The sequence below is a fragment of the Pseudophryne corroboree genome, chromosome 8, assembly GCF_028390025.1.
Source record: "Pseudophryne corroboree isolate aPseCor3 chromosome 8, aPseCor3.hap2, whole genome shotgun sequence".
NCBI classification, from domain to species: domain Eukaryota; kingdom Metazoa; phylum Chordata; class Amphibia; order Anura; family Myobatrachidae; genus Pseudophryne; species Pseudophryne corroboree.
The window spans coordinates 289,778,610-289,802,401 of NC_086451.1; the positions used below are offsets into that span (position 1 = coordinate 289,778,610).

Consider the following 23,792-nt stretch of genomic DNA (forward strand, 5'->3'; position numbering starts at 1 on the left):
CTTTTAAATGGTCCCGGATGGACCTCACGGTGGAATGCACCAGGAAGTACTGTGACCCAGGGAGTTTGTCCTGGGTCTGCCACTGCATGGATCTGGAAGACAACTGTAACATTGGTAATACTGGATCCCGGAACACATACTTTGGGTTTGGGGTCCTGGTTGGACTTCCCGTTGGTGTACGCTGGCCAGAACTTTGACCCGGGGAGCCTGTTCTGGGCCTTCCACTGGATGGATTTGAATGAAAATTTCACAGAGTGGAAACATTGGATCCCAGAAGCCACACTAGGGGGTTGCGGTCCCAGTCAGACCTCCTGTTGGTGTATGCTGGGCAGAATTTTAACCCAGGGAGCCTGTTTTGGGCTTTCCACTGGATGGATTTGGAAGAAAGCTTCACAGAGTAACATTGGATCCCAGAAGACATACTGGGGGGTTGAGGTCCCAATTAGACATACCACTGGTGTACGCTGGCCAGAGCTTTGACCCAGGGAGCACGTGTTGGGTTTGCCACTGGATGGATTTTGAGGAAAACTTCACAGAGTGGAAACAATGGATCCCAGAAGACATTCTAGGGTGTTGTGGTCCTGGTCAGAGCTCCCGTTGGTCTCTGCTGGGCAGAACTTTGTCACAGGGAGCCTGTCCTGGACCTTCCACTGGATAGATTTGGATGAAAACTTTAATGACGTGTTATAACTAACAGAAGTAACCATAATTCAGTGACTTTAAATAACTGACTGAAATAACCATAAATCAATGAACAAAAATAGCTGACAGAAATAGAGGTAAGAAGTAGAGATGAGCGGGTTCGCTTCTCAGAGAACCAAACCTTACCGAACTTTGCCTTCCGAGTCCGGATCCGAGCCAGGCTTGGATTTTCCCTCTTGACTCGGAAACCCGGCAAAACGTCATCATCCTGCTGTTAGATTCTCGCGGGATTTGGATTCCATATAAGGAGCCACGCGTCCCCTCCATTTTCACTCCAGTCTCGGAGAGTGTATAGAGAGGACATGTCCTCAGTGTTCAGTGTCTGTGTGTTGGGGCAGGAAAGTGGGGTGGCAAGTGTTGTGCTGCTCAGTCCAGTACAGTGTAGTCACTCAGTGTATTGTGCTGCATCAGTCCAGGCAGTCACAGTGTTGCTGTTCTCTGCTGCCATATATCCAGTGTAGCTGTAAAGTGGTGCTGTGTTGTGCAGACCAGTCCAGTGTAGTCAGTGTATTGTGCTGTATCAGTCCAGGCAGATATATCCAGGGGCGGATCCAGAAGAAAAAGATAGGGGAGGCACCATGGAAGGGGCAAGTACATTTGCGTGCGGCTTCGGTGCATGTGAGGTGCAGGGTGCAGTGGGCAGCGTGTGAGGGTCAGGGGGCAGTGTGTGAGGTGCTGGGTACAGGGGGCAGTGTTTGAGGGGCAGGGGGCAGCGTGTGAGGGGCAGTGTGTGAGAGGCAGGGTGCAGGGGGGAGCGTGTGAGGAGCTGGGGGCAGGGTGTGAGGGGCAGGGGCAGCGTGTGAGGTGCAGGAGGCAGCGTGTGAGGGGCAGGAGGCAGTGTGTGAGGGACAGGGCGTGAGAGGCAGGGTGCAGTGTGTGAGCGGCAGTTGGCCCCCAGTAATAATGTCCCCCAGTAGTTTGTCCCCAGTAGATGCCCCCCAGTAATTATGTCCTCCAGTAGCTGCCCCCAGTAGTAATGCCCCCAGGAGTTTGCCCCCCAATAGATGACCCCCTCAGTAGTAATGCCCCCAGTAGATGCCCCCCAGTAATAATGCCCCCAGTAGTAATGCCCCCAGTAGATGCCACCAGTAATAATGTCCCCCAGTAGTAATGCCCCCAATAGATGACCCCCAGTAGCTGCCCCAGTAGTTATGCCCCCCAGGAGTTTGCCCCCAATAGATGACCCCCCAGTAGTAATGCCCCCAATAGATGACCCCCCAGTAGTAATGCCCCCAGTAGATGCCCCCCAGTAATAATAATGTCCCCAGTAGTTTGCCCCAGAAGTAATGCCCCCCCAGTAGTAATGCCCCTTGTTGATGCCCCCCCAGTAGTAATGTCCTCCCGTAGTTTGCTCCCAGTAGATGCCCCCGCTGCACTAAGGAAGAAAAAAAACATCATACTTACCGAGCCCCGTTCCCGCTTCCAGACCGCTGCAGTCCTCCTCCTCTCTGGGCATCCGCTCCTCAGTCAGCACTATGAGAGAGACGTCATGACTGACGTCTCTCCCATAGCGCACGCCGCACAGTGACAGCGCCGGAAGACGGAGCTCAGTACTGAGCTCCTGCCTCCGGCTCACGGTGAGGAGAGACGGGCGCCCGCTGGTAACACAATCTCAGCAGGCGCCGGGGACGCATAGGGTTAGGGCCACAAATGACAGGGGGGGCACGGGCCCGAGTGCCCCCCCCCCCCCCCTGGATCCGCCACTGGATATATCCAGTGTAGCTGTAAAGTGGTGCTGTGTTGTGCAGACTAGTCCAGTGTAGTCAGTGTGTTGGGCTGTATCAGTCCAGCCATTCACAGTGTTGGTGTTCTCTGCTGCCATATATCCAGTGTAGTTGTATAAAGTGGTGCTGTGTTGTGCAGACCAGTGGTAGTGTCCTGTGTCATCAGTAATTCCAGTGACGATATACGCTGCTGCTATATGTCCACTGCTGCAGTATAACAATTATAACAACCTGTTGGGCTGCATCAGACCAGTGGTAGTGTCCTGTGTCATTAGAAATTCCAGTGACGATATACGCTGCTGCTATATGTCCACTGCTGCAGTATAATAATTATAACAACAACGTGTTGTGCTGCATCAGACCAGTGGTAGTGTCCTGTGTCATCAGTAATTCCAGTCATTCCTGTGACGCATATTGTCTCCTATAACTCCCAAAAAATAATGGAGAACAAAAATTTTGAGGATAAAATAGGGAAAGATCAAGAAGAACCACTTCCTCCTAGTGCTGAAGCTGCTGCCACTAGCCATGACATAGACAATGAAATGCCATCAACATCATCTGCCAAGGCCGATGCCCAATGTGATAGCAGAGGGCACGTAAAATCCAAAAAAACCAAAGTTCAGTAAAAAGAACCAAAAAAAGAAATTTAAATCGTCTGAGGAGAAACGTAAACTTGCCAATATTCCATTTACGACACGGAGTGGCAAGGAACAGCTGAGGCCCTGGCCTATGTTCATGACTAGATGTTCAGCTTCACATGATGATGGAAGCCCTCATAACTGAGGACTTGACACTTATGTTGGTGTTAGACGTGCGTCCGGTATCCACCATTAGTGCAGTGGGATTTAGACAATTGTTGCAGGTATTGTATCCCCGGTAACAAATCCCATCTAGATTCCGCTTCACTAGGCAGGTGATAGCGAGATTTTGCCATTTAATTACAGTGATTTGGACATATAATTACAGTGATATTGCCAATTAATTTCAGTGATTTATAATTATTAATTACAGTGAGCTTGCCAATTAATTCCAGTGATTTAGAATTATTAATTACAGTTATCTTGCCAATTAATTCCAGTGATTTGGACGTATAATTGCAGTTGGAATTATTTGTGTCGCTTGGCTTAGTCATACAGCTACCTCATTGCACATCTTCGACATGAGGTGCTGTTTGGGGCCTAGGTTTTGAAAAGTGCCATCCTGTGTGACACTGCCGTATGAGTCCAGGGGTACTGCTGTATTAGTCCTGGGGTACTGCCGTATAAGTCCTCCAATTGCAGATTTTTTTTAAAGTGACTGGAGCGTGTTGGAGTTGCTGTCAGTGGACCGAACAATTGCGGCCCACTCTCGACATTCAGCCACTGCATGACACTACTAGATGGGCCAGGTGGTTGTATCACTTAGCTTAGGCCTACTGTAACCTCGGTGCACCTTTTTTTCTTCAGTGCATCATGTGCTGTTAGGGGCCTTTTTTTGATATCTACCCTCCTGTCTGCCACTGCAGTGACACGCCTAGATGGGCCAATTGTTTGTGTCGCTTGGCTTAGTCATACAGCTACTGTACCTCATTGCAATTCTTTTTCTTCTTTGCATGATGTGCTGTTTGGGGCCTTTTTTTTTATATCTACCCTCCTGTCTGAAGGCCCATATAGACGGGCCGATGTGGGAGAGATGTGTGCTGAGCGAACCGCTCAGCACACTTCTGTCCCCCCCGCTCAGCACAGCGCGATGTGTGCCTAGCGTGCGGGGGGAGACGGGGGGCCGCTCATTTCACCCAGCGGGTGAAGTGAGCGACTTGCTAGATTGGCCTGCACGGCAGGCCAATCTAGCACCAGCGATAGCGATGCGAGGGGCTGCACATCGCTATCGCTGTAGGGGGTACACACGGAGCGATAATGCTTCAATTCTAAGCAATCTAGTCAGATTGCTTAGAATATCGCTCCGTGAGTACCCCCCTTTACACTGCAATGCCACTCCTAGATGGGTCAGGTGTTTGTGTTGTCCACTTGTATCGCTTAGCTTAGTCATCCAGCAACCTCAGTGCAACCTTTTGGCCTAAAAACAATATTGTGAGGTGTTCAGAATAGACTGGAAATGAGTGGAAATGATTGTTATTGAGGTTAATAATACTGTAGGAGCAAAATTACCCCCAAATTCTGTGATTTTAGCTGTTTTTTTTTTTTTTTCAAAAATCATCCAGATTCAAAATCAAAAACCAAAACCAAAACACGAAAGGGTGGTTTTGGCAAAACCAAGCCAAAACCAAAACACAAAAATGGAATTAGAACCAAAACCAAAACACAAAACTCGAAAAGTGCCCGCCGCACATCTCTAGTAAGAAGACAAAAAATGTTGTGTACCCAAAAGCCTTGGAATAGCAACATTGATAACAAAATGAAAACTTTAAACCCCTTCTTGCAATGGAAAAGTGACTATAGAACGGAACAGATAGAAAAGTTGTGGATCAGGGCTACTGGTGACACCCCAAAAACAAAAACGACATTAGGCAGCTAACTCATGGGTGTGTTGGAAGAGCTGTAAGCTACTAATTATTTTTAATATGTTGCCAATTCTATCCAAGCTTTGATAACTTAATAATACCCCTTTCAGATTCACCTCAGTCTGAAAGGGGTATTATTAAGTTATCAATGCGTAGTATGTAATTGGCAACATATTAAAGAGGCGATCCGGCACCTGTTCTCTGGATAGGAGGAGGCGGCGCTTGGAGATTATCATATCCAAGCGCCGCCTCCTGTAGTGTCAGTGGTAATGTCATCAACCCGGCAATATGCCAGGTCAGGCCGCACGTCTAAAAGGGGTTTCAAGCCGGGTCGCACCTATGTACACATTCCCGGGTGCGACCCGGCTATGTAATGGTTCATACACATGGTGCAATGTAACCTTACGATTTTGACTATATAGCCGGGTCGCACCTGGGAATGTGTACACGGTTGCTTCCCAGGTGTGACCCGACTTGAGACCCCATTCAGACGTGCGACACTTAGTGCTATCCTATATGAGTCTGCCTCTGCCAGCTAGTCAGTAAGCTCTTCCCTTGTGTTTTCCTTCTTAACACTGTCTCCTGTCTCACCAGCCTACAGTATTTGTTCTTCGGAAATTGCCATCTAGCAACAGCTGGTGGCTCTTTGGCAGCAAGCATCCTTATTTTCCACTGACAGGCAGGGGAGTGACATATTTGCATCACTAACCTGCTGACACTAAAGCTGGGTACAAACCTGGCCAATATGTTGGCCGACCTATCTAATGATTTGTAAGTGCATACACACTTACCAATCATCCGCCCGAAAGCTTGACATTACAATTGGGTGGGCATGAACATGTGCCCACTCAGTTGATATGTCAGTCACCACTCACCAGCAGTCCCTGCAGCATGTGTATGGGTAGTAGGCAGATCGCCTGTACACACAGCCAAATGCACGATATATCTGTAGAAATATCGGGCATCGGCTATGCTGTAGGGTCGATGCGATATGTCTGTGAATGATGTTGTTCACATACATATTGGTGGTACAAACCTGCCGACGGACTAGCGATTTATCAATGAAACAGATTTGTCTTCAGCACTGAAGGATGGAGGATGTAGTCTCAGTATTCATATGGAGAGTTTGCCTGACATTACCCTTTTTAAAATAGATCTCCAGAATGCTTTCCTCACAATCTGATATACCCTTAGCTTCAATGGATTATGAGTGCAAGTTTGACACTATTCGTAGGGCGCTTTTTGAGAGAATTTCCAAAATGAAGGCACCTCAGAAGGTCTTCATTTACAAACATTTATGCACAAGGCTCATTTGTCATAAAAGCGGTCATATGCATAACATTATTGGAGACTTAGTAGGTCTCTCAGAGCAACCAACACGTATGTGGTAGTCTACCCAACAGCTGTTATTAGGTGGCAATTTCCCAAAGAACAAACTGTGGTTTGCAGGAATCTATTATCAGCAAGCTTTCCTTGTTCTAGGGAATAGAATTGCCACCTAGAAACAGCGCCCATCTCATCCTCCCAAAAATTACAAAACGACTGTTGCTTTCTGTTGATCACTCTTCCAAGACATTAGTCTATTATATTTTATTAAATTCACATAAGCCCTCCAAGGGGCAAGGGGCTCCTTTGCGCTCGCCACGCTGTCGGTATGCCGGTGGTCGGGCTCCCGGCACCGGTATGCTGGTCGCCGGGAGCCCGAGCGCCGGCATACCATACGACACCCCTCCAAGGGACTAGAAAAGTCTAGCTACATAAGCCCTAAAAGTTGAGAATCCTCAATTTTCTTTTTTCCGTTACTTGCAAAACAAAGGGTTTTTCACAATATTGTTTTGTAATCTGTTACTACAAAACAATGCAAATACACAGGAGCGTTTTAAGAGAGGAGGGAACCCGCGTGCAGCCTCCGTCGCAGGCCCTCTCCTCTCCGGCAGCAAGTAGATTCTGGCATACTGCCAGGGTCTACTGCGCTTGCGAAGGTCTCCGGGAACATGGCACCCGCGCCTTGTTCCCGGGGACATCTCCAGTGCGCATGCGTAAATCACTCTGCAAAGGCCAAGGCGGCCATTTTCAGTGTGATTTATACACAAAAAAGATTTTACCACTGCATGCATAGGCGCTATCACCTTAAAAAGAAAGTTTTAAATTACCCTCCTTTTTTGGGATTCACGGTTTCTCACAATTTATACCACTAATTATTTTGTATTCCTTAAATGGAAAGAAACAAACATAATAGTGCAGATGGTAATGTTACACCAATATAATAATGGAGGAGAAATTATATGGACTCCTACCAGAAGAGGTGGTCTACTTATTGTAGACAATCAAGCGGCTATATGGAGCGGACAGTGCTAGTCATGCTAGTTACGCATCCCACAATCCTCCATGTTATTTTTAAAAAGATAGAGAAGAAAACTCCACATAGTATAATACTGTTTTATTTACATTAAAAATTAAAAAATGCACAATGGGTAAGGAATTGGACTCTCGTCAAAGATGTCAGTCTACAAACGAGGTAGACAAATAGGCAAGTGTATATATCCACAGGCGTCCCTGGACAGATGTTCCACACACGCTGGGTATGAGTCCAAAAGCAGTCCCCACAAGCTCCTCCCCTACATACAGTGGTAAATTCTTTTTTTGTGTATGGTTCATGTTTAGGGTGCTGGTGTCGCCTTAACTGGCTGTGGGCTGCTTACACTTCTTAAGCGCAATTCATTCCTTTCCAACACACTTTTTTGCATTGTCAGTGTGATTTATGCCTGCCCTAGAGGGCCATCACCGCAGGACTCCGGAATGGTAAGTATATTATATGGGTGCGGTGTGGTCCCCCCTGGACCCAGGGACCCGTGTGCACCGCACACACTGCACCCATTATAGAAACGCCAGTGCAAATACAGCTGAAAAATATATGGATCAATCTCATTCCCCACGATATAGCCACTGCATGTGTAAAAGTGCAGCCATATGTAGTACACGTTATGGTACCACCAAATAGCCACCATAGGGCTGTGAGCAAAAATGTGCACGTAAAACCAGAGCCAAAAGAATTTGGGGCATATGTATCAAAGGTTTGCGAGAGATAAAGTGCAAAAAAGTACCAACCAATCAACTCGTAACTGCCATGTTACAGGATGCAGGGGCGGAACTGTGGGAGGCAGTGGAGTCGGCTGCCGCCGGGCTCCTGGCCACAAGGGGGCGCATCTCCTCCACTGTCTCCCGCAGCCTGAGAACTGCGCTGCTATTGCAGATGGAGGAGCTGTGTCAGTGACACGGAAGCTGCCTCCTGTAGAGAGAGATGGCACTGGCTGCAGCTAGGGGGAGCTCCAGAGCACAGCTCCTCCCGGGCCCTTAGTAAGCCAGCCGAGGGAAGCTCAGAACTCTCTGCTCCTCCATGCTCTGGATGATAGCCAAAGGTAGGCACTGTGTGGGGGGTGGGGGAGAGGTGTATTTGGGGGGGAAGTACTGTGTTTTGTGTGTGCTTGTTTTTAAGTGAGGTGTGTGTGTTTTTAAGGAAAGTTGTACATTCAAGTAAAAGAGGCATGTGTGATGTGTGTGTGAGAGTGGCATGTGTGTGAGAGGCATGTATGTGTATGTAAGTGAGAGGCATATGTGTGTGTGTGTGTGTGTGTGTGTGTGTGTGTGTGTGTGTGTGTGTGTGTGTGTGTGTGTGTGTGTGTGAGGCATGTGTATGTAAGTGGGAGGCATGTGTATGTAAGTGAGAGGCATGTGTGTGTGTGTGTGTGTGAGAGGCATGTGTATGTAAGGGGCCCTACACACTAGGCGATGCGACCCGGCGGCGGGGGGGCAGTGACGGGGGGAGTGAAGTTTCTTCACTCCCCCCGTCACTCGGCTCCGTAGACTTGCAGGCAAATATGGACGATCTCGTCCATATTGGCCTGCATGCACAGCCGACATGGCCCCAGCGATGAACGAGCGCGGGGCCGCACATCGTTCATCGCTGGGGACTCCACACTGCACGATATGAACGATATCTCGTTCATTAATGAACAAGATCGTTCATATCGTGCAGTGAAATCGCTATGTGTGTAGGGCCTATAAGTGAGAGGCATGTGTATGTAAGTGAGAGGCATGTGTATATGAGAGGCACGTGTATGTGAGAGGCACTTGTGTGAGAGGTGTGTGTAAGTGAGAGGCACGTGTGTGAGAGGTGTGTGTAAGTGAGAGGCATGTGTATGTAAGTGAGAGGCGTGTGTGTTTAAGTGAGACGTGTGTGAGTGTTTAAGTGAATGAGGCGTTTGTGTTTTTTTTAATATATATCTAGTGTTCACGCTAGGTGTCTGCCCCTTTTTTAGACAGCTGAATCCCGCCCTGCCAGTTTTTGTGCGCCCTGCCGCCCCGCCGTTTGCTGCCTGCCGGACCCCTCCACGTCGGCCAGCCGTGCGCCGCCAGACCCGGTACGTACATGAGAGTCCCCCTGGGCTAAATTAACCTTGTAAGTATTTTGCAGCTGTAAACATTAATCTCAGTGCTCTCTACCTGGTGCAATGTATCTCAGTGCTCTCTACCCGGTGCAGTGTGCCTCAGTGCTCTCTACCTGGTGCAGTGTGCCTCAGTGCTCCCTACCTGGTGCAGTGTGCCTCAGTGCTCCCTACCTGGTGCAGTGTTCCTGAGTGCTCTCTACCTGGTGTAGTGTGCCTCAGTGCTCTCTACCTGGTGCAGTGTGCCTCAGTGCTCTCTACCTGGTGCAGTGTGCCTCAGTGCTCCCTACCTGGTGCAGTGTGCCTCAGTGCTCCCTACCTGGTGCAGTGTGCCTGAGTGCTCTCTACCTGGTGCAGTGTGCCTCAGTGCTCTCTACCTGGTGTAGTGTGCCTCAGTGCTCTCTACCTGGTGCAGTGTGCCTCAGTGCTCTCTACCTGGTGCAGTGTGCCTCAGTGCTCCCTACCTGGTGCAGTGTGCCTCAGTGCTCCCTACCTGGTGCAGTGTGCCTCAGTGCTCTCTACCTGGTGCAGTGTGCCTCAGTGCTCTCTACCTGGTGCAGTGTGCCTCAGTGCTCTCTACCTGGTGCAGTGTGCCTCAGTGCTCTTTACCTGGTGCAGTGTGCCTCAGTGCTCTTTACCTGGTGCAGTGTGCCTCAGTGCTCTCTGCCTGGTGCAGTGTGCCTCAGTGCTCTCTACCTGGTGCAGTGTGCCTCAGTGCTCTCTACCTGGTGCAGTGTGCCTCAGTGCTCTCTACCTGGTGCAGTGTGCCTCAGTGCTCTCTACCTGGTGCAGTGTGCCTCAGTGCTCTTTACCTGGTGCAGTGTGCCTCAGTGCTCTCTACCTGGTGCAGTGTGCCTCAGTGCTCTCTACCTGGTGCAGTGTGCCTCAGTGCTCTCTACCTGGTGCAATGTGTCTCAGTGCTCTCTACCTGGTGCAATGTATCTCAGTGCTCTCTACCTGGTGCATTGTGCCTCAGTGCTCTTTACCTGGTGCAATGTGTCTCAGTGCTCTCTACCTGGTGCAATGTGCCTCAGTGCTCCCTGCCTGACGCAATGTGTATAATGTGCTCTATCTGACGCAATGTGTATAATGTGCTCTATCTGGCGCAATATGTATAACGTGCTCTACCTGGTGCAGTGTGTATAGGAGGTTCTAACTGGTGCAATGTGTATTAGGGGCACTACCTTCCCCACGAAACAACGCCCCTAGATTTTTGCTGCGCACCTTCGGTGCGCACTGTCCATGTTTTGGCCATAGGAATGGGAGCACCAAGCATTATAGTATGTACCTAAGTTTGCCCATCTAACTTAAAAATGTGCCCTCCCGAATGAAAAATGTGCCCTCCCCGTGATCAGCACCCTGCCCTAAAAAAAAATACCACAGTGAACACTAATTATATTGGCACACCGCTGCGTCAAAGCATCTCCATGGAGACCTGGCGGGTGAGGGAGCACTGTAGGTGTACTATAATGGTATGCTGGTGTCTGTTTTATTGTAATGACTGACTTGGAGTGCGTCCACTTTCTATGTGTATCTATATTACTATTGGGAAAGGTACCTGAGCACGCTGCTACTGTTCACCCTGGGTGCCGGATAGCTACATATGGTATGTGTGTGTATGTGTAGGGGGGCACCAAAATGTATCATGCCTCCGGGCGACTAGGACGAACTTACGCCACTGACAGGATGTGTTTGAAAAATGACAGGAGCTGATTGATTGATACTTTATCTCTCTGTATATATTATGTTATGTTATACGATGGGTGTGCAATAAGTTTATGGGTGCACAAAAAGTATTATATTTACAAACAAAGTGAACATTACCTTTTTTTCAAAGTATTCGCCAGAGGAGTCTATGCAAAGTTGCATTTACTCAAACCACTTGGTGAAGCAGCTGGACCAGTCCGAAGCACGTACAGCATGTCTTCTACATGCTGGATTAAGGTCTCCACTGCAGTTTCCGGTGACTTAAAATTAATCCCATGAATCTTGCAAATAATTTGTGGTACGGTAGCTACATGACCAGTCTTGGCCACAAAAACAGCCTCCATCTGTTTGGCCATGCTGCTCTAACATTTTTACTGGGCCAACTGTGGTTTGGACTCTGGGGCAAAATTGTAGATCCAGGATTCACTGCAACCAATAATTTCCCAGATAGAGTTTGAGTGGCTGCCATCAAACCTGGCCAGCATGTTACAGCACCAAGTCACCCAAGCCTCCTTCTGCTCTCGAGACAGCTGATGGGGAAACCAGCATGCAGAAACCTTGCTCAAGCAATGCTCTTCGTGGAGTATCAAGTGGATGGATCCAGATGAGAAGCCTAACTCCTTCTCTAACTGGGCCACGGTCACCCTGGCATCCACTTCAGCCACACGGCAGCAACATTGTCCTCGGTAATGGCAAACACAGGTTAGCCGCAGCGATCCTCATCTTCCAGGAACCGTTTCCCACTCCCAAATTCTGCAAACCACTTAAACACAGTGGTTTGGGACGGTGCTTCCGCCCCAAAATCAGCTTGCAGTCGGTCAAAACTCTTTCTTGTAGTTGTAGAAGATCATGGCTCTCCAGTGGCCTCTGTCTCCATAATGAGTTTGTGAAGGTAGGGAACTTGCTGTCTTTTTCGGTGTGCAATGCTGCTTATATACTGTTCTGTGCCTTGACATTTCACAATAACTTTAGTCAGAGATTACAGTTCACAACCAGACAGTCTGCTCTACCTATTCACTGCACATCTGGAAACAAATTGCACAGCACTCATATATATATATATATATATATTTATATATAAATACAGTATATACTGTACATAGATTTATTTATTTATTTATTTATTACAAGTTATTTATATAGCACACGCATATTCTTTACAGAGAATATTTGGCCATTCACATTAGTCCTTGCCCCAGTGGAGCTTACACTCTACATTCATTATCACATGTACATGCACACACCAATTAACCTACCAGTATATTTTTGAGTTGTGGGAGGAAAACAAAATACTCGGAGGAAACCCACGCAAGCACTGGGAGAATATACAAATTCCACACAGTTAGGGACAAAGTGGGAATCGAACCCATGACCTCAGTGCTGTGAGGCAGTAATGCTAACCATTTTGCCATTTGTGGTGCCCCATTTTAGATTCTAGATCCAGAAAAATGTCACTCCCCTGTCTTTTCAGCAGAGAATAAGGTTTTGTTACCCAAGTCCAACAGTTGTTGCTAAAGTAGGTGGCAATTCTATTCCATGGAGCATACTAGTTTCTTGAGCCCATTTTTGTTTTGTGTAATTATTTATGATTCATTGTTGTCTGCTCATTGTTTAATACTGTTAAGTGTGCCCTATGATCACACCTTAGCACCGCACTGAGGAACAATTCTGGTGCCTTAGATAAAAGTTGATAATGAAAAGATGCCATTGTCCCTACTGTCCAAAGCACTGTAGCACCGCAGTAATAAGAATAATTATTACTGAAGCTGAAGTGCTTACATTTATTATAGACGTACATTATGAAAAGTTAAAGAATCACACACATAAGACCAACATAGTGCCTTAATAACAGCTTATACTAAAAGAGGAATAAATTAATTTAGGCCCTAAAACAAACATTTTTATTACATTATAATAACAATCTGACCATGTTCAATACTCATTTTATTAAAAGATGTATTTGGAGTCATTTTTAGCAAAATAGCTGATTTTATTGAGTATTATGTAGTACAGATGGTGATTCAGATAAACATACTGTATATATATATGTAAACATGCATTATTTAGAAAGGGGATGTTTTGCTAAACCACTTTTTTAAATGCACTTTAAATCCGGTATGCACGTTAATGTTGTTGCAGTCTATGTATATGTTTTATGTTGTTAATATTAACATAAATAAGAAACTTAGCACTTTGAATGTTATAGTAAAGGCTACGTGTTAATTACATACATTTTATAAATGAAGCCACAGACACAAAGTAAACCGTAGTTACATACATCAAATAGTATGATTGGAATTTGCCGATTTAGCCTCACGAGGCGAGAATAATTCCTGCATCAATTATCACCATCATTTTCTTTAATAATGAATTATAGTTTAGCCATTTTAAATTCTGTTATAGAATTTAACATCGCCATAAGAAACCCTTCCTATGCTGATGGTAAAACCTTATTTCTTACATGCACAACTATTGTCCCCTTATCAGCTATTGGGTGTCATTCTGACCCGATTGCACGCTGCAGTTTATCGCAGCGGTGTGCGATCGGGTCAAAACTGCGCATGTCAGATGGCCGAAGGCCGTCGGGCCACTACGATTGCCTCTGCCTGATTGACAGGCAGAGGCGGTCACTGGGCGAGGGAGGGCAGAATGGCGGCGTTTGGCCGCCGTTTTGTGGGCGAGGTCCGACCAACGCAGGCGTGTCAGTGCAAAGGATCATGGCTGTGCTAAATTTATCACAGCTATGATCATCTCAGAATGACCACCATTGTCCTTGTGATTGCACAGCCTCAGATGTTGGTTCCTCCTTTGAGGATTAATCCATCTTCCTTTGACAAGGATGTACCTGTAGTTGTGTGACTGGCGGTCAGTAAGCACACGTTTGTGCACTACTATGATATTTAAAGCCTGGTGCCCGAGAATGGGGAATGACTACAAAACAAAGATAAGGATTTAGGGATAGCGGCAGAGAGAGTACAACAAGCTAATATCAACTTTGACATAATACAGGCAAATTTGAAAGCTTTATGTTAAGTTCTATGTAATTGCTCTTAACAAAAAAATAAAAATAAAAGTAAGTAAAAGTTGGCTTGTCCCTTTATAGACACAAAAGGGACAGATAAGGGATACCTGGAAACTCTACATTTGTATTAAAATTCACCCAATGACCTCAGTTTCTATGATTTGTTTTCTACATTATGTGTAATTTTTGCTGCTTTCTTTTTTTATTGATTTTAGCCAGAAACCAACAGTCAAATAAAAGAGGGGTAAAGAATAATGAAAAGGGGAGGGATATAGCAGGGGGCAAGATTTGCATAGATCTCACACACCAAGTATTTTATATGAGAAGATAAATGGCAATGAAGTAGGCATCTTGGTTTAGGGGCATATGTATTAACCTGGAGAAGGGATTAAGAAGTGATAAAGCAGTGATAAGCGTAAGGTGATAAAGCATCAGCCAATCATTACAGATTAGAAAAATGACAGGAGCTGATTGGCTGGTGCGTTATCACCTGTCACGATCCGGGTATCTGGACGCCATTACTTACCCTTCAGATGCCTCCTAAGGCTGGCTCAGCGTTCCAGGACCGGATCCCGCTGTTCCTGAGTTTCCACATGCAGAATGTCAGAGTGGTGATTTCATCAGCCGCGGCCTCCGCTGTGCCCGCGTGGTTAAATGTGCGCTTGTCAGTCTGGCGTCTCCTGTCTCCTGTGGCCGGAGTCGCCATTACTGTTTCAATTCTCACATGGATTACAAACCAAACTTCCCTCCAAGTGTCTGCATGGGCGCAGCCATCTTGGATTTTGTCATCTGAGCATTTCCACCAATCTGCTGTCTGTATTGTTGATTTGCATAATTGCCTAGCCAACCCCTTCCTTGCTGCAGGTATAAGTAAGCTGTGCCTGAGCAAGGAAGGCGTCAGTGCTTTGGTTGTCTAACCTAGTTCCAGTTTGTCTCTCTCCTGTGGTTGTCTTCCAGGTTCCAGCTCCTGTCTCCAGACTTCTGCTATAGAGACCCGCACCAACATTCCATCTGCAGTGTAGCCTGACTCTCCGATCCATTCTGGACTCACCTGTTTCCAGTTTCATCAATCACCTGCTTCCAGCTCAGCTTCCAGCAGTGTACAGCTTCTCTTAAAGGGCCGGTGTCCTTTCTGCAGTTTACCACTCTCCACCGGTATTATTATTTCACCGCTCTCAAACTCCAAACTTCATCAATCACCTGCTTCCAGCTCAGCTTCCAGCAGTGTACAGCTTCTCTTAAAGGGCCGGTGTCCTTTCTGCAGTTTACCACTCTCCACCGGTATTATTATTTCACCGCTCTCAAACTCCAAACTTCATTATTATTTCATCGCTCTCAAGTTCGTTTATTATTTAACTGGTTCCACCCAGTATCCACTCCGTACCAACAACAGTCTGGTTCCAGCCAGTATCCACAGCAGCCGTTTTTTCTTCAGCAACCCAGCCTTTCCTGGAACACCAGCTGGTACGATCCTGGGTTCTCTCCATTGCTACAGTCAGGCCTGGTAAGGACTTTCCAACTAGAAGATTATAAGAACTGTCTCACTCTACCAGTGCCTGTGGCCCTTGCCACCCTGTAGTACCCAGGAATTGTATTTATCCTCTGTTGACTTTTATGTTTCCTTTACTGCTGCTGTGTTACGGAGTTTGTCTTAATAAACATCATTGACTTTTATCCTGGTTGTCGTGGTCACGCCTTCGGGCAGTTATTCTACATGTTACTTACATGTCTAGGGGTCTGATACAACCTCCCAGGTTCCGTTACATCTCAGCCCCTACAACTGAGGCTGCCTCCCGTCAGCTCAGGCCCTCAGTTGTGACATCACCTTGCACTTATAACTTCTTTATCCCTTCTCCAGGCTTAATACGTCTGCTCTATAATACTTAAGAGTCTCTACAACTCTGACCAGGTTTCTGCAGCCCAACTGCCTCTCTCCTTTCTCCAGCCCATGCGGCTCCCAGCTGCCGCCAGCACGCTATCAGTCCTAGCTCAGTAACTGTCCTTATGAGTCTCTTTCTCATAGGGGCTCACATAGGCTTACTTCTGCCACTGGCGCGCAGTGACACCCGGGCAGTATCTCCGTGAGCCACCTGCATTTGGCAATAGGGAATCAGTCCTAAGGTTGCAGCATTTCTCCCCCACCACTGGGGTCCCTTTTACACACACTGTGCTCCCAAGTTTACCTTTGCAGGCACAATAAAACATTTTACAATGAACGTATAATTTTATATTAACATTAATATAATACATTTATGTGACTGCCCCTTCTCAGTGGTCCCTTGCTCTGGCGGCGTATCACAGATTTATATGAAGAATTTCAGGCAGACCAGAAAGGGATACGTGAGGCCTTGTTTGAAATATAACGTTTACTGGGAAAGAATCAGATTCCTCTTGTCTTGTGAACATGATGTTGCTCTTAACCTGTTTCTGGAGGCTAGTAAGGTAACTTGGATGCCCTACTTGTAGATTATGTTGTGTTCTGTGAGGGGTGACATGACTGGTCTCAGCTTTCCCATGTTGTAGCGTTAGAGCATCCAAGTTCTGATAAAACTGGAAATGATGGTCTTTAAAGGAGATTGGAGGTGTATCTCGTTACATTGAAAAAAAAAAAATCCAGAAGGCAGACTAAGATATTGCAAAGTGTACAATGTCATGGTTTGCTCTGACCCAGCAAGGTCTGTGTCCTTTGCTTCTGGCATCATACTGTATTCCCCAGCTTTGTACGCTTAGCTCAACTGTCAAGTGCTTGCTGCATGGTAAGATGCTGCATGTCCCATTCATTGGTGGCCCTTGTATTCTGCAACATTCAGCAAGAGAGTTCCTGTGTTGTAAGAAGAGGTCTCATACAAAGGACCTTGATGTAAAGGCCCAGGCAATGGAAAGTTGCAGACATATAGTTAGATGGGTACCAGTGGTAGATCATCCAAATGCTCTTCTATGCATTTCCCTAACCACAATGACTGCCTAGCAGAAGACAGTAACTGTGGCTCTCACCCACACTTGCCAAGGCATCTGAGGTGACTATCAGGTTCTGGGCCTTTAAAACAGGTCCACTCTCCTCAGCAGCCAGGACACATATAACCTTCTGTCCCAGCTTGTTCTTTATTGTTTCCTTGTGACTGGCATCTGAGGTGACTATCAGGTTCTGGGTCTTAAAAACAGGTCCACTCTCCTCAGCAGCCAGGACACATACAACCTTCTGTCCCAGCTTGTTCTTTATTCTGTCTCCTTGTGACTCTGACTCCATTTGTTATATGTTTATGAAACATTTCTGCCTGCCCAGATCTTGGCCTATGTAATGGCTACCATTACCGTCTCATCACTTACTTATGTAGCACAGTATCAAACACATTCCCAAAATCCAAATATAGCATATCCCATCAATTGCTCTGCCACGATCCATATTAAAACTTACCACCTGAGAAAAATAATCCCATTTGTATGGCCTGAATGGTCTTTCAGGAAACCATGCTTACAGGGTCATAGGGAGGGTGTATACGCAGTGTTGCCATCTAGGACACTGCTCTATGGCCCCTGCAACTGGCTAGCAGGTGCTTGGAATCGCGCTGCGCAGGGCTTCTGTACACCCTGCAGCATGTGGAACCACCCAGAGCAATAATTTGACAAATACAACCTTGCAAGCTATTGCATAAAACCCATAGGAGAAGTGGATGGTTAAGCAAGTAGTTGAACATAGAATAGAGTTAATATAATATACAGCATCTAATAAAGAGCAGTTGCTGTGTGATAAATGTTACGTAAAAACTACAAAAAATAATGTAAATTAAGTCTCTTGGTTCTATATATGAAATCATACTTACTATAGCAACGGTAACACTATTAATAAATGTACCTCTCTATTAAGTCACATAGGCTTTTCTAGTCTTGTATTTGAAACTGTAACACCTCTAAAGTTAAGTTGTATGTAAAAACAGCAGATAAATAACCAAGTAACTATTCACAAAGCATATAGGAGCAGGTACTGTAAAGTCATTCAATGAAAGAAAAGGAAAGTGGGTAGATATAAATCTAAAGAAAGTTTCTACTGTCAGTTCTGTCTTTCACGTAGGACAATAGCTGTTGAATAGCCTTACATAACAGTTCCGAGTAACCATTCAGCTCAGCATGTGATACCTACAGACATATTAGATGCCAGATGAATAACAAAGCAAAGCGACGTGTGTAACTTGGGTCACAGAAGGACTATGTTTTCCTTACCTTGATGCTAATTTGCGGATTGATAAATGTGACATCATCCAGAGTCAATAGGATTTTGTTAGGTCCTCTAACTAATTTTATTTTATTGATGCGACGTCTGTAAAACACAAGAACATAGGTGGTTGGGTTACACCATGCCTTGGATTGTCAACAAGAAAATTAATTTGAAAATAAACTGTGACATTTTTAAGTATTCAATAGCTTTATTCGTATAGTGTGGAATGATAATGATATATACGGTAATTATGATTCTATGTATCAAAAATTGTGACCATATAGATACTGTAATGTATATATTTAATGGTTTAATAAATTTGGACTACTCTGAGAGTGTTGAAGGTGGCTGAACTTTGGTCAGCTTTGGCATTTGATATACTGAGTGCTCTACACAGGTATAATGTAATCTTTGGCTCATATTAAAATAATTTACTCTGGAAGTGGGACATTGAAAGGGACACAAAATAAGTAAATAGAAAAGACAAAGTATAAAGTGCTTTCATCTCCCACTTCATTCAAGACATCAAAGGTTTTATCTGTAAGTGCAATGCTTCAGTCACTCCGGACTTTGCTCCAGCAACCATCACATTCAGCCCTAGAAATTATTTTTGTCATTTCTTATTTTCATTGACGTCAAGTGTTCATTCTTTACTATCCTCAGTTCATACATCCTGATCCTTCTTCTCTTGAAACAACTATCCTTGTCTTGGACTCAAATCCACCAATCCCTTATTCAAAAAATTAAAATTAGTATTGAAATTTTCCTTTTGTAGACTTTTGCATAAATGTATCTGGAAGAAAAGGTATTGTATACCTTGTGGACATTCGGAATGAATGGTATGAATGTCAACGTTCAGTATGTTGGCATGATAACAATTTGAAATATCCACATTCATAATGCAGACAACACAACATAATGTAGACAAATTCACAATGTCTGCGTTATGCATGGCAACCGTTTTATTTTACCCTAACTCTACTGCAGCCTAACCCTAAGCACAGCTGAACCCTAACCCTAATAGTCATATGTTCACAATGTAGATAAGCATGTCAACAATTGTCAATGTCGACGTGTTGAATATTGACAGTATGAAAATGTTGACATTCTGAATCTGGATATTACAGTGGTGACATAGCTTCATACTGGAAAGAAACACATTTTCCACCATTTTATTTTTAGTTTCCCATAATTTTTTTAGTCTTTTGGTAGCATACAGGAGACCAAATATGTCAGTCTTGCACTATCCATCCTCACGAATTACCCACTTTAGGCACTACAAACGTGTCCTAGTTTTCTATTTTCAAGTCTGTATTAAGTAATCTTTGGATATGTACCACAAACACAGAAACAATTTATGGATTCATACATATGGAGAAGATAAACTATGATCCAGACATGTAAGAGGTGATATAGTTCTGCCAATCATATATTAAGTGTCTAATGAATTACCTTATAACATAAGCAAGCCCATTTATGGAGATGATGGCAACAAGTATGCATAAAAACACCATTAAAGCAAAGGCAGGATCAATACCTGTAAAGATAAAAACAAGTCAGGTTATAAATAAATGTTTTTCTATAATCATTACTGTCATATAATCTGCATGTTAAAAGTGTTGGAGTTGGAGAACGCTACACATACTCCCTCTTTAGATTTCTAAAGGGAGGCTTCAGGTCCCTAACCAAGTTGGCCACCAAAACATGTACTGCGCGGTACGATCTTGTCACTGTGTTAGAGCGACACTAAATTGGTTGTGGGGGAAAGATGGCGCACTGGGCTACCCTATTGCAGGTATAATATATCGATAAACCGGAATGCAGAAAAGTAACTTTAGATAAATATTACCCTCTTTATGGGCAAAACAAATTACTACACTCATAAGTAGAAAAAGCCGGTGGTGCTCCCTTAAGTTGTAAAGAACAAGTCACATAAATATACAAGAAGAAAAGACAACTCTTTTTCATGGGGCACTCTTAACAGATAATCTAAAACTTAACTTTTATTATTAGAAATTGAACTCACATTAACATACTAACATATAACATATATTCACTATTATTAAGATGTCACTGACTAGGCCTCAAGAGATACTATCTAACATTGCCTTCTGGCTCAGTAAATTTAGTGTGTACCCAATTGTACCACTAATTACATGAGTATCAATAATTGGTCAATATCCTGCCAAAGATTAATTATAAACAAACCAATCAAGTGTTTATTAAACTATAATCTTTGATGTATTATAACAAATGATGGTTCCCAAGGTTATATATGAGGTATTTAACGTGGCTAACTAGACACACTTCCCAATATTCATATATGGTAAGGCCAAGTTTTTCAGCCAATCACAAGCGTGTAGTTTTTTGACCAAATAAAAACATGACACAATATAATTATAGACAGAAAAATATGTCAGAAGGAAGATGGGGAAAAAATAGGTGACTGAATGCCGGGTTTCTGCTTTTGGTAATCTGCTAGAAAGCATCGAATTCCCAATGAGAGAACCACCTGAAGCATACGCACCAATCCCAAGACCTGTATCTGCTGTTAACTTATACTGCCCAATTAAGGGCAAAGTTAATGAGAGTGCAGGGGAGAGGTCCCTAATCAATGAATTGCATCTGTATAACTTGATTCTTATAGGCCCATTGAAAAATAATAATAACAATGATTATGATAATAACCACAATGTTACAGTTGTTATTCATATATGACCATTCAGTCGTATTTAGAACTGTAACATCCAAAGAAAACACTCTAAAATCTAAAGGAACAGAGGAGTAACTAAATAATCAAATATTCCTCCTATCCAAATTGTGAATACAGATAATTAATTGATACAATTGACCAGATGGTCTCTAGGAAATACAGATTTCATATGCAATAACACCCAGGATTTCTACTGTCCTCAATCATATCTACCGACATCGAATTAAAGATGAGAGGATCCTGTGGGCGTTTATGCAAAATGAAAAAAGTGTGCTTCTGCTGTTGGTATCTCAATAAATGAGTTAAGCCAATGAGAGTACACAGAAAAGAAAGAAAAAATTAAAAAATTATTAGAAACAATTATTGTAGAAAAAATCATATAGCTGGTACAAAATGTATCCTCATGAGTGTATTCATGGATTATATAGTAATATCTCATGTACCCAAGTGTCTAGTCAATTAGCGCTCATATATTTTGTTGGTAATAAATAAAACAGTGTTTTTCCAAAAATATGACTGCGGTCATTTAAATTGAAACAGACTATATTAATCTGGGTACAAGTCCAATGATATTATCCAAATTGCATCATATTTGCACAGTATTATAGTATCAAAATTGCATCGTATTTGCATTATAAGAGTATTGCATCCTATTTGCAGACAGCGTCCTGTATACACGTCACCGAATATATAATTATAATTAATTATCCGTTAAATTATGTGCTGTTTTTATGTGCTGTTTTGCTGCTGATGGTAAAGAAAAGGAAAATAATTCTACTTATCTGCTGCAGTCTTGCCAACATCAGTTTTTTCCTTTTATAAGTTGCACTTGATGCGGTATACCCGGATTAGAAGATAAAAATCCACCCACAGTCAGGCTCACTTGAATGTAGTAACAGAGTGGAGTAACGGAAGCTATTTGTTTGTGGGTCTCCCCCTCTGCATTTTACTCTAGTGCAGGGGCCACCGGATCCAATTGCTAAACAGGTCTAAAGACCATTATTCTCTGCTTACAGTCAATCAGTAGGATAGGCATATGGAGCCGCTGCAGGCGGCGTCCGGCTCAAAGCCGATTCCCGAGTCTGCACTCGGAGGCTGCAGCGGCTAGGTCCCGGGTCCGCTTCTGGAAGCAGCAATAGCAGTGTGGGTGACATGCATATACGCTGTGTGTCCGTGTCCGACGTGCACGTTTCACCTGGGCGGCTTCGTCAGGAAGTGTCACTGTGTTAGAGCACCAGAGTGAGAGACAGACGTTCTTCACTTAGCACCAGTGAGACCAGAGCTCTACCAAGATACACCACTGCACAGAGGCTGGTTTCACTTGACAGCTACAAGCTACCCACATACAGTCACCGGCTCCATTCTGCTCCATGACCAGTCTGAGTGTGTATATCTGTGAGTATAGCTGCACTGTCACATTGCTACTAAATAAACCACTCCACAGCTTAAGTAGCAGGCTATTCGCTATGTCAGGGCATCTGCTGGTACACTATATGGACAAAAGTATTTGGCCACACCTGTTAATTATTGAATCCAGGTTGATTTCCGGTGTTTCAATCAGGCTTGTTGCCACAGGTGTATAAAATCAAGCACCTAGCCATGCATTTTCTATTTGCTAACATTTGTGATACAAAATGGGTGGTTCTGAAGCGCTCAGTGACTTCAAGCGTGGTACTGTGGTAGGATGCAATAAGATGGTTCGTGAAATTTCATCCTTGCTGGATAACCCACAGTCAATTGTAAATGTTATTAGAAAGTGGAAGCATTTAAGACCAACAGCAGTGGAAGACCACGTAAAATCACAGAGCAGGGTCAACGACGCGAAGGTGCATGGTGCGTAAAAGTCACCAATGTTCTGCTGATTCCAAAACTGAAGAGTTCCAAACTAAATCTGTACGGGGGGAGTTTAATGGAATGGGTTTCAATGGCCGAGCAGCTGCATGCAATCCTTGCATCACCAAGTCTATGACAAGCGTAGGATGGAGTGGTGTAAAGCACACCGACACTGGACTGCGGAGCAGTGGAAATGTGTTATGTGGAGTGACGAATCACGTTTCTCTATTTGGCAGTCAGATGGGTGAGTCTGGGTTTGGTGGATGCCAGGAGAGCATTACCTGCCTGACTGCATTGTGCCAACTGTGAAACTTGGAGGAGGAGGGATAATGCTATGGGGAATCAGTATGATTTCCCGATGGACGGGATGACGGTGGTCAGAAAACCGACAGCGGCATCCCAACTATCAGAATCCCGACAGCCCCCTGTGAAGTACCCTAACCCTCCCCTGCCCCCTACCCTAACCTTAACCCTACCTTGTGGGTGTCTAAACCTAACCCTCCCCAGTGGTGCCTAACCCTGCTGAATGGTGCCTAACCTTAACCCGCTGCCTAAACCTAACCCTCCCCGCTTGGTGCCTAACCCTAACCTCCCCTTCTAAGTGCGTAAACTTAATTCTCCCTCCCCAGTACCCAACCATACCTTCTTTATCATCCCTGCATCCTAACCCCCCTTCTCATGCCTAACCTACCCCCCTTCCCCCTCCTCCAGTGCAGCAGGATGCCGCCCTAAATTATAAATATGCACCTCATTCTGGCTGACCTAAAAAGTTGTAGATGATGATTTTCGGGGTTTTTTTGCCTCTATATTTCTCTTCATGGCCCAGCAATAGTTGGCTAGCATACTGAAACCCCATTTGTCTTGGTACCTCTTTTCCATGGTAGAAATCTGCTGATGGAAACGCTCGCCATGCTCATCACTGACAGCACCAAG

At 44.7% G+C, this 23,792-nt stretch overlaps 1 protein-coding gene and 1 long non-coding RNA gene across 7 annotated transcripts in view; one reads left to right on the top strand and one right to left on the bottom strand.

Annotated features, from left to right (window-relative positions):
• Positions 1 to 23,792, bottom strand: part of GUCY2F (guanylate cyclase 2F, retinal) — a 213,949-nt gene that overhangs the window by 126,246 nt on the left and 63,911 nt on the right. For all 6 annotated transcript variants that reach the window (XM_063937293.1, XM_063937290.1, XM_063937295.1 and 3 more), the window contains 2 exons: positions 19,766 to 19,850; positions 18,319 to 18,415 (listed from right to left, as the gene is read on the bottom strand). In XM_063937293.1, the coding sequence (XP_063793363.1) occupies positions 18,319 to 18,415; positions 19,766 to 19,850 (182 nt within the window). The remainder of the gene's footprint in view (positions 1 to 18,318; positions 18,416 to 19,765; positions 19,851 to 23,792) is intronic.
• On the top strand, positions 8,192 to 15,754 carry LOC134948974 (uncharacterized). The gene is made up of 3 exons (XR_010183070.1): positions 8,192 to 8,345; positions 9,246 to 9,347; positions 15,058 to 15,754. It is a non-coding gene; the product is annotated as an uncharacterized LOC134948974 (long non-coding RNA).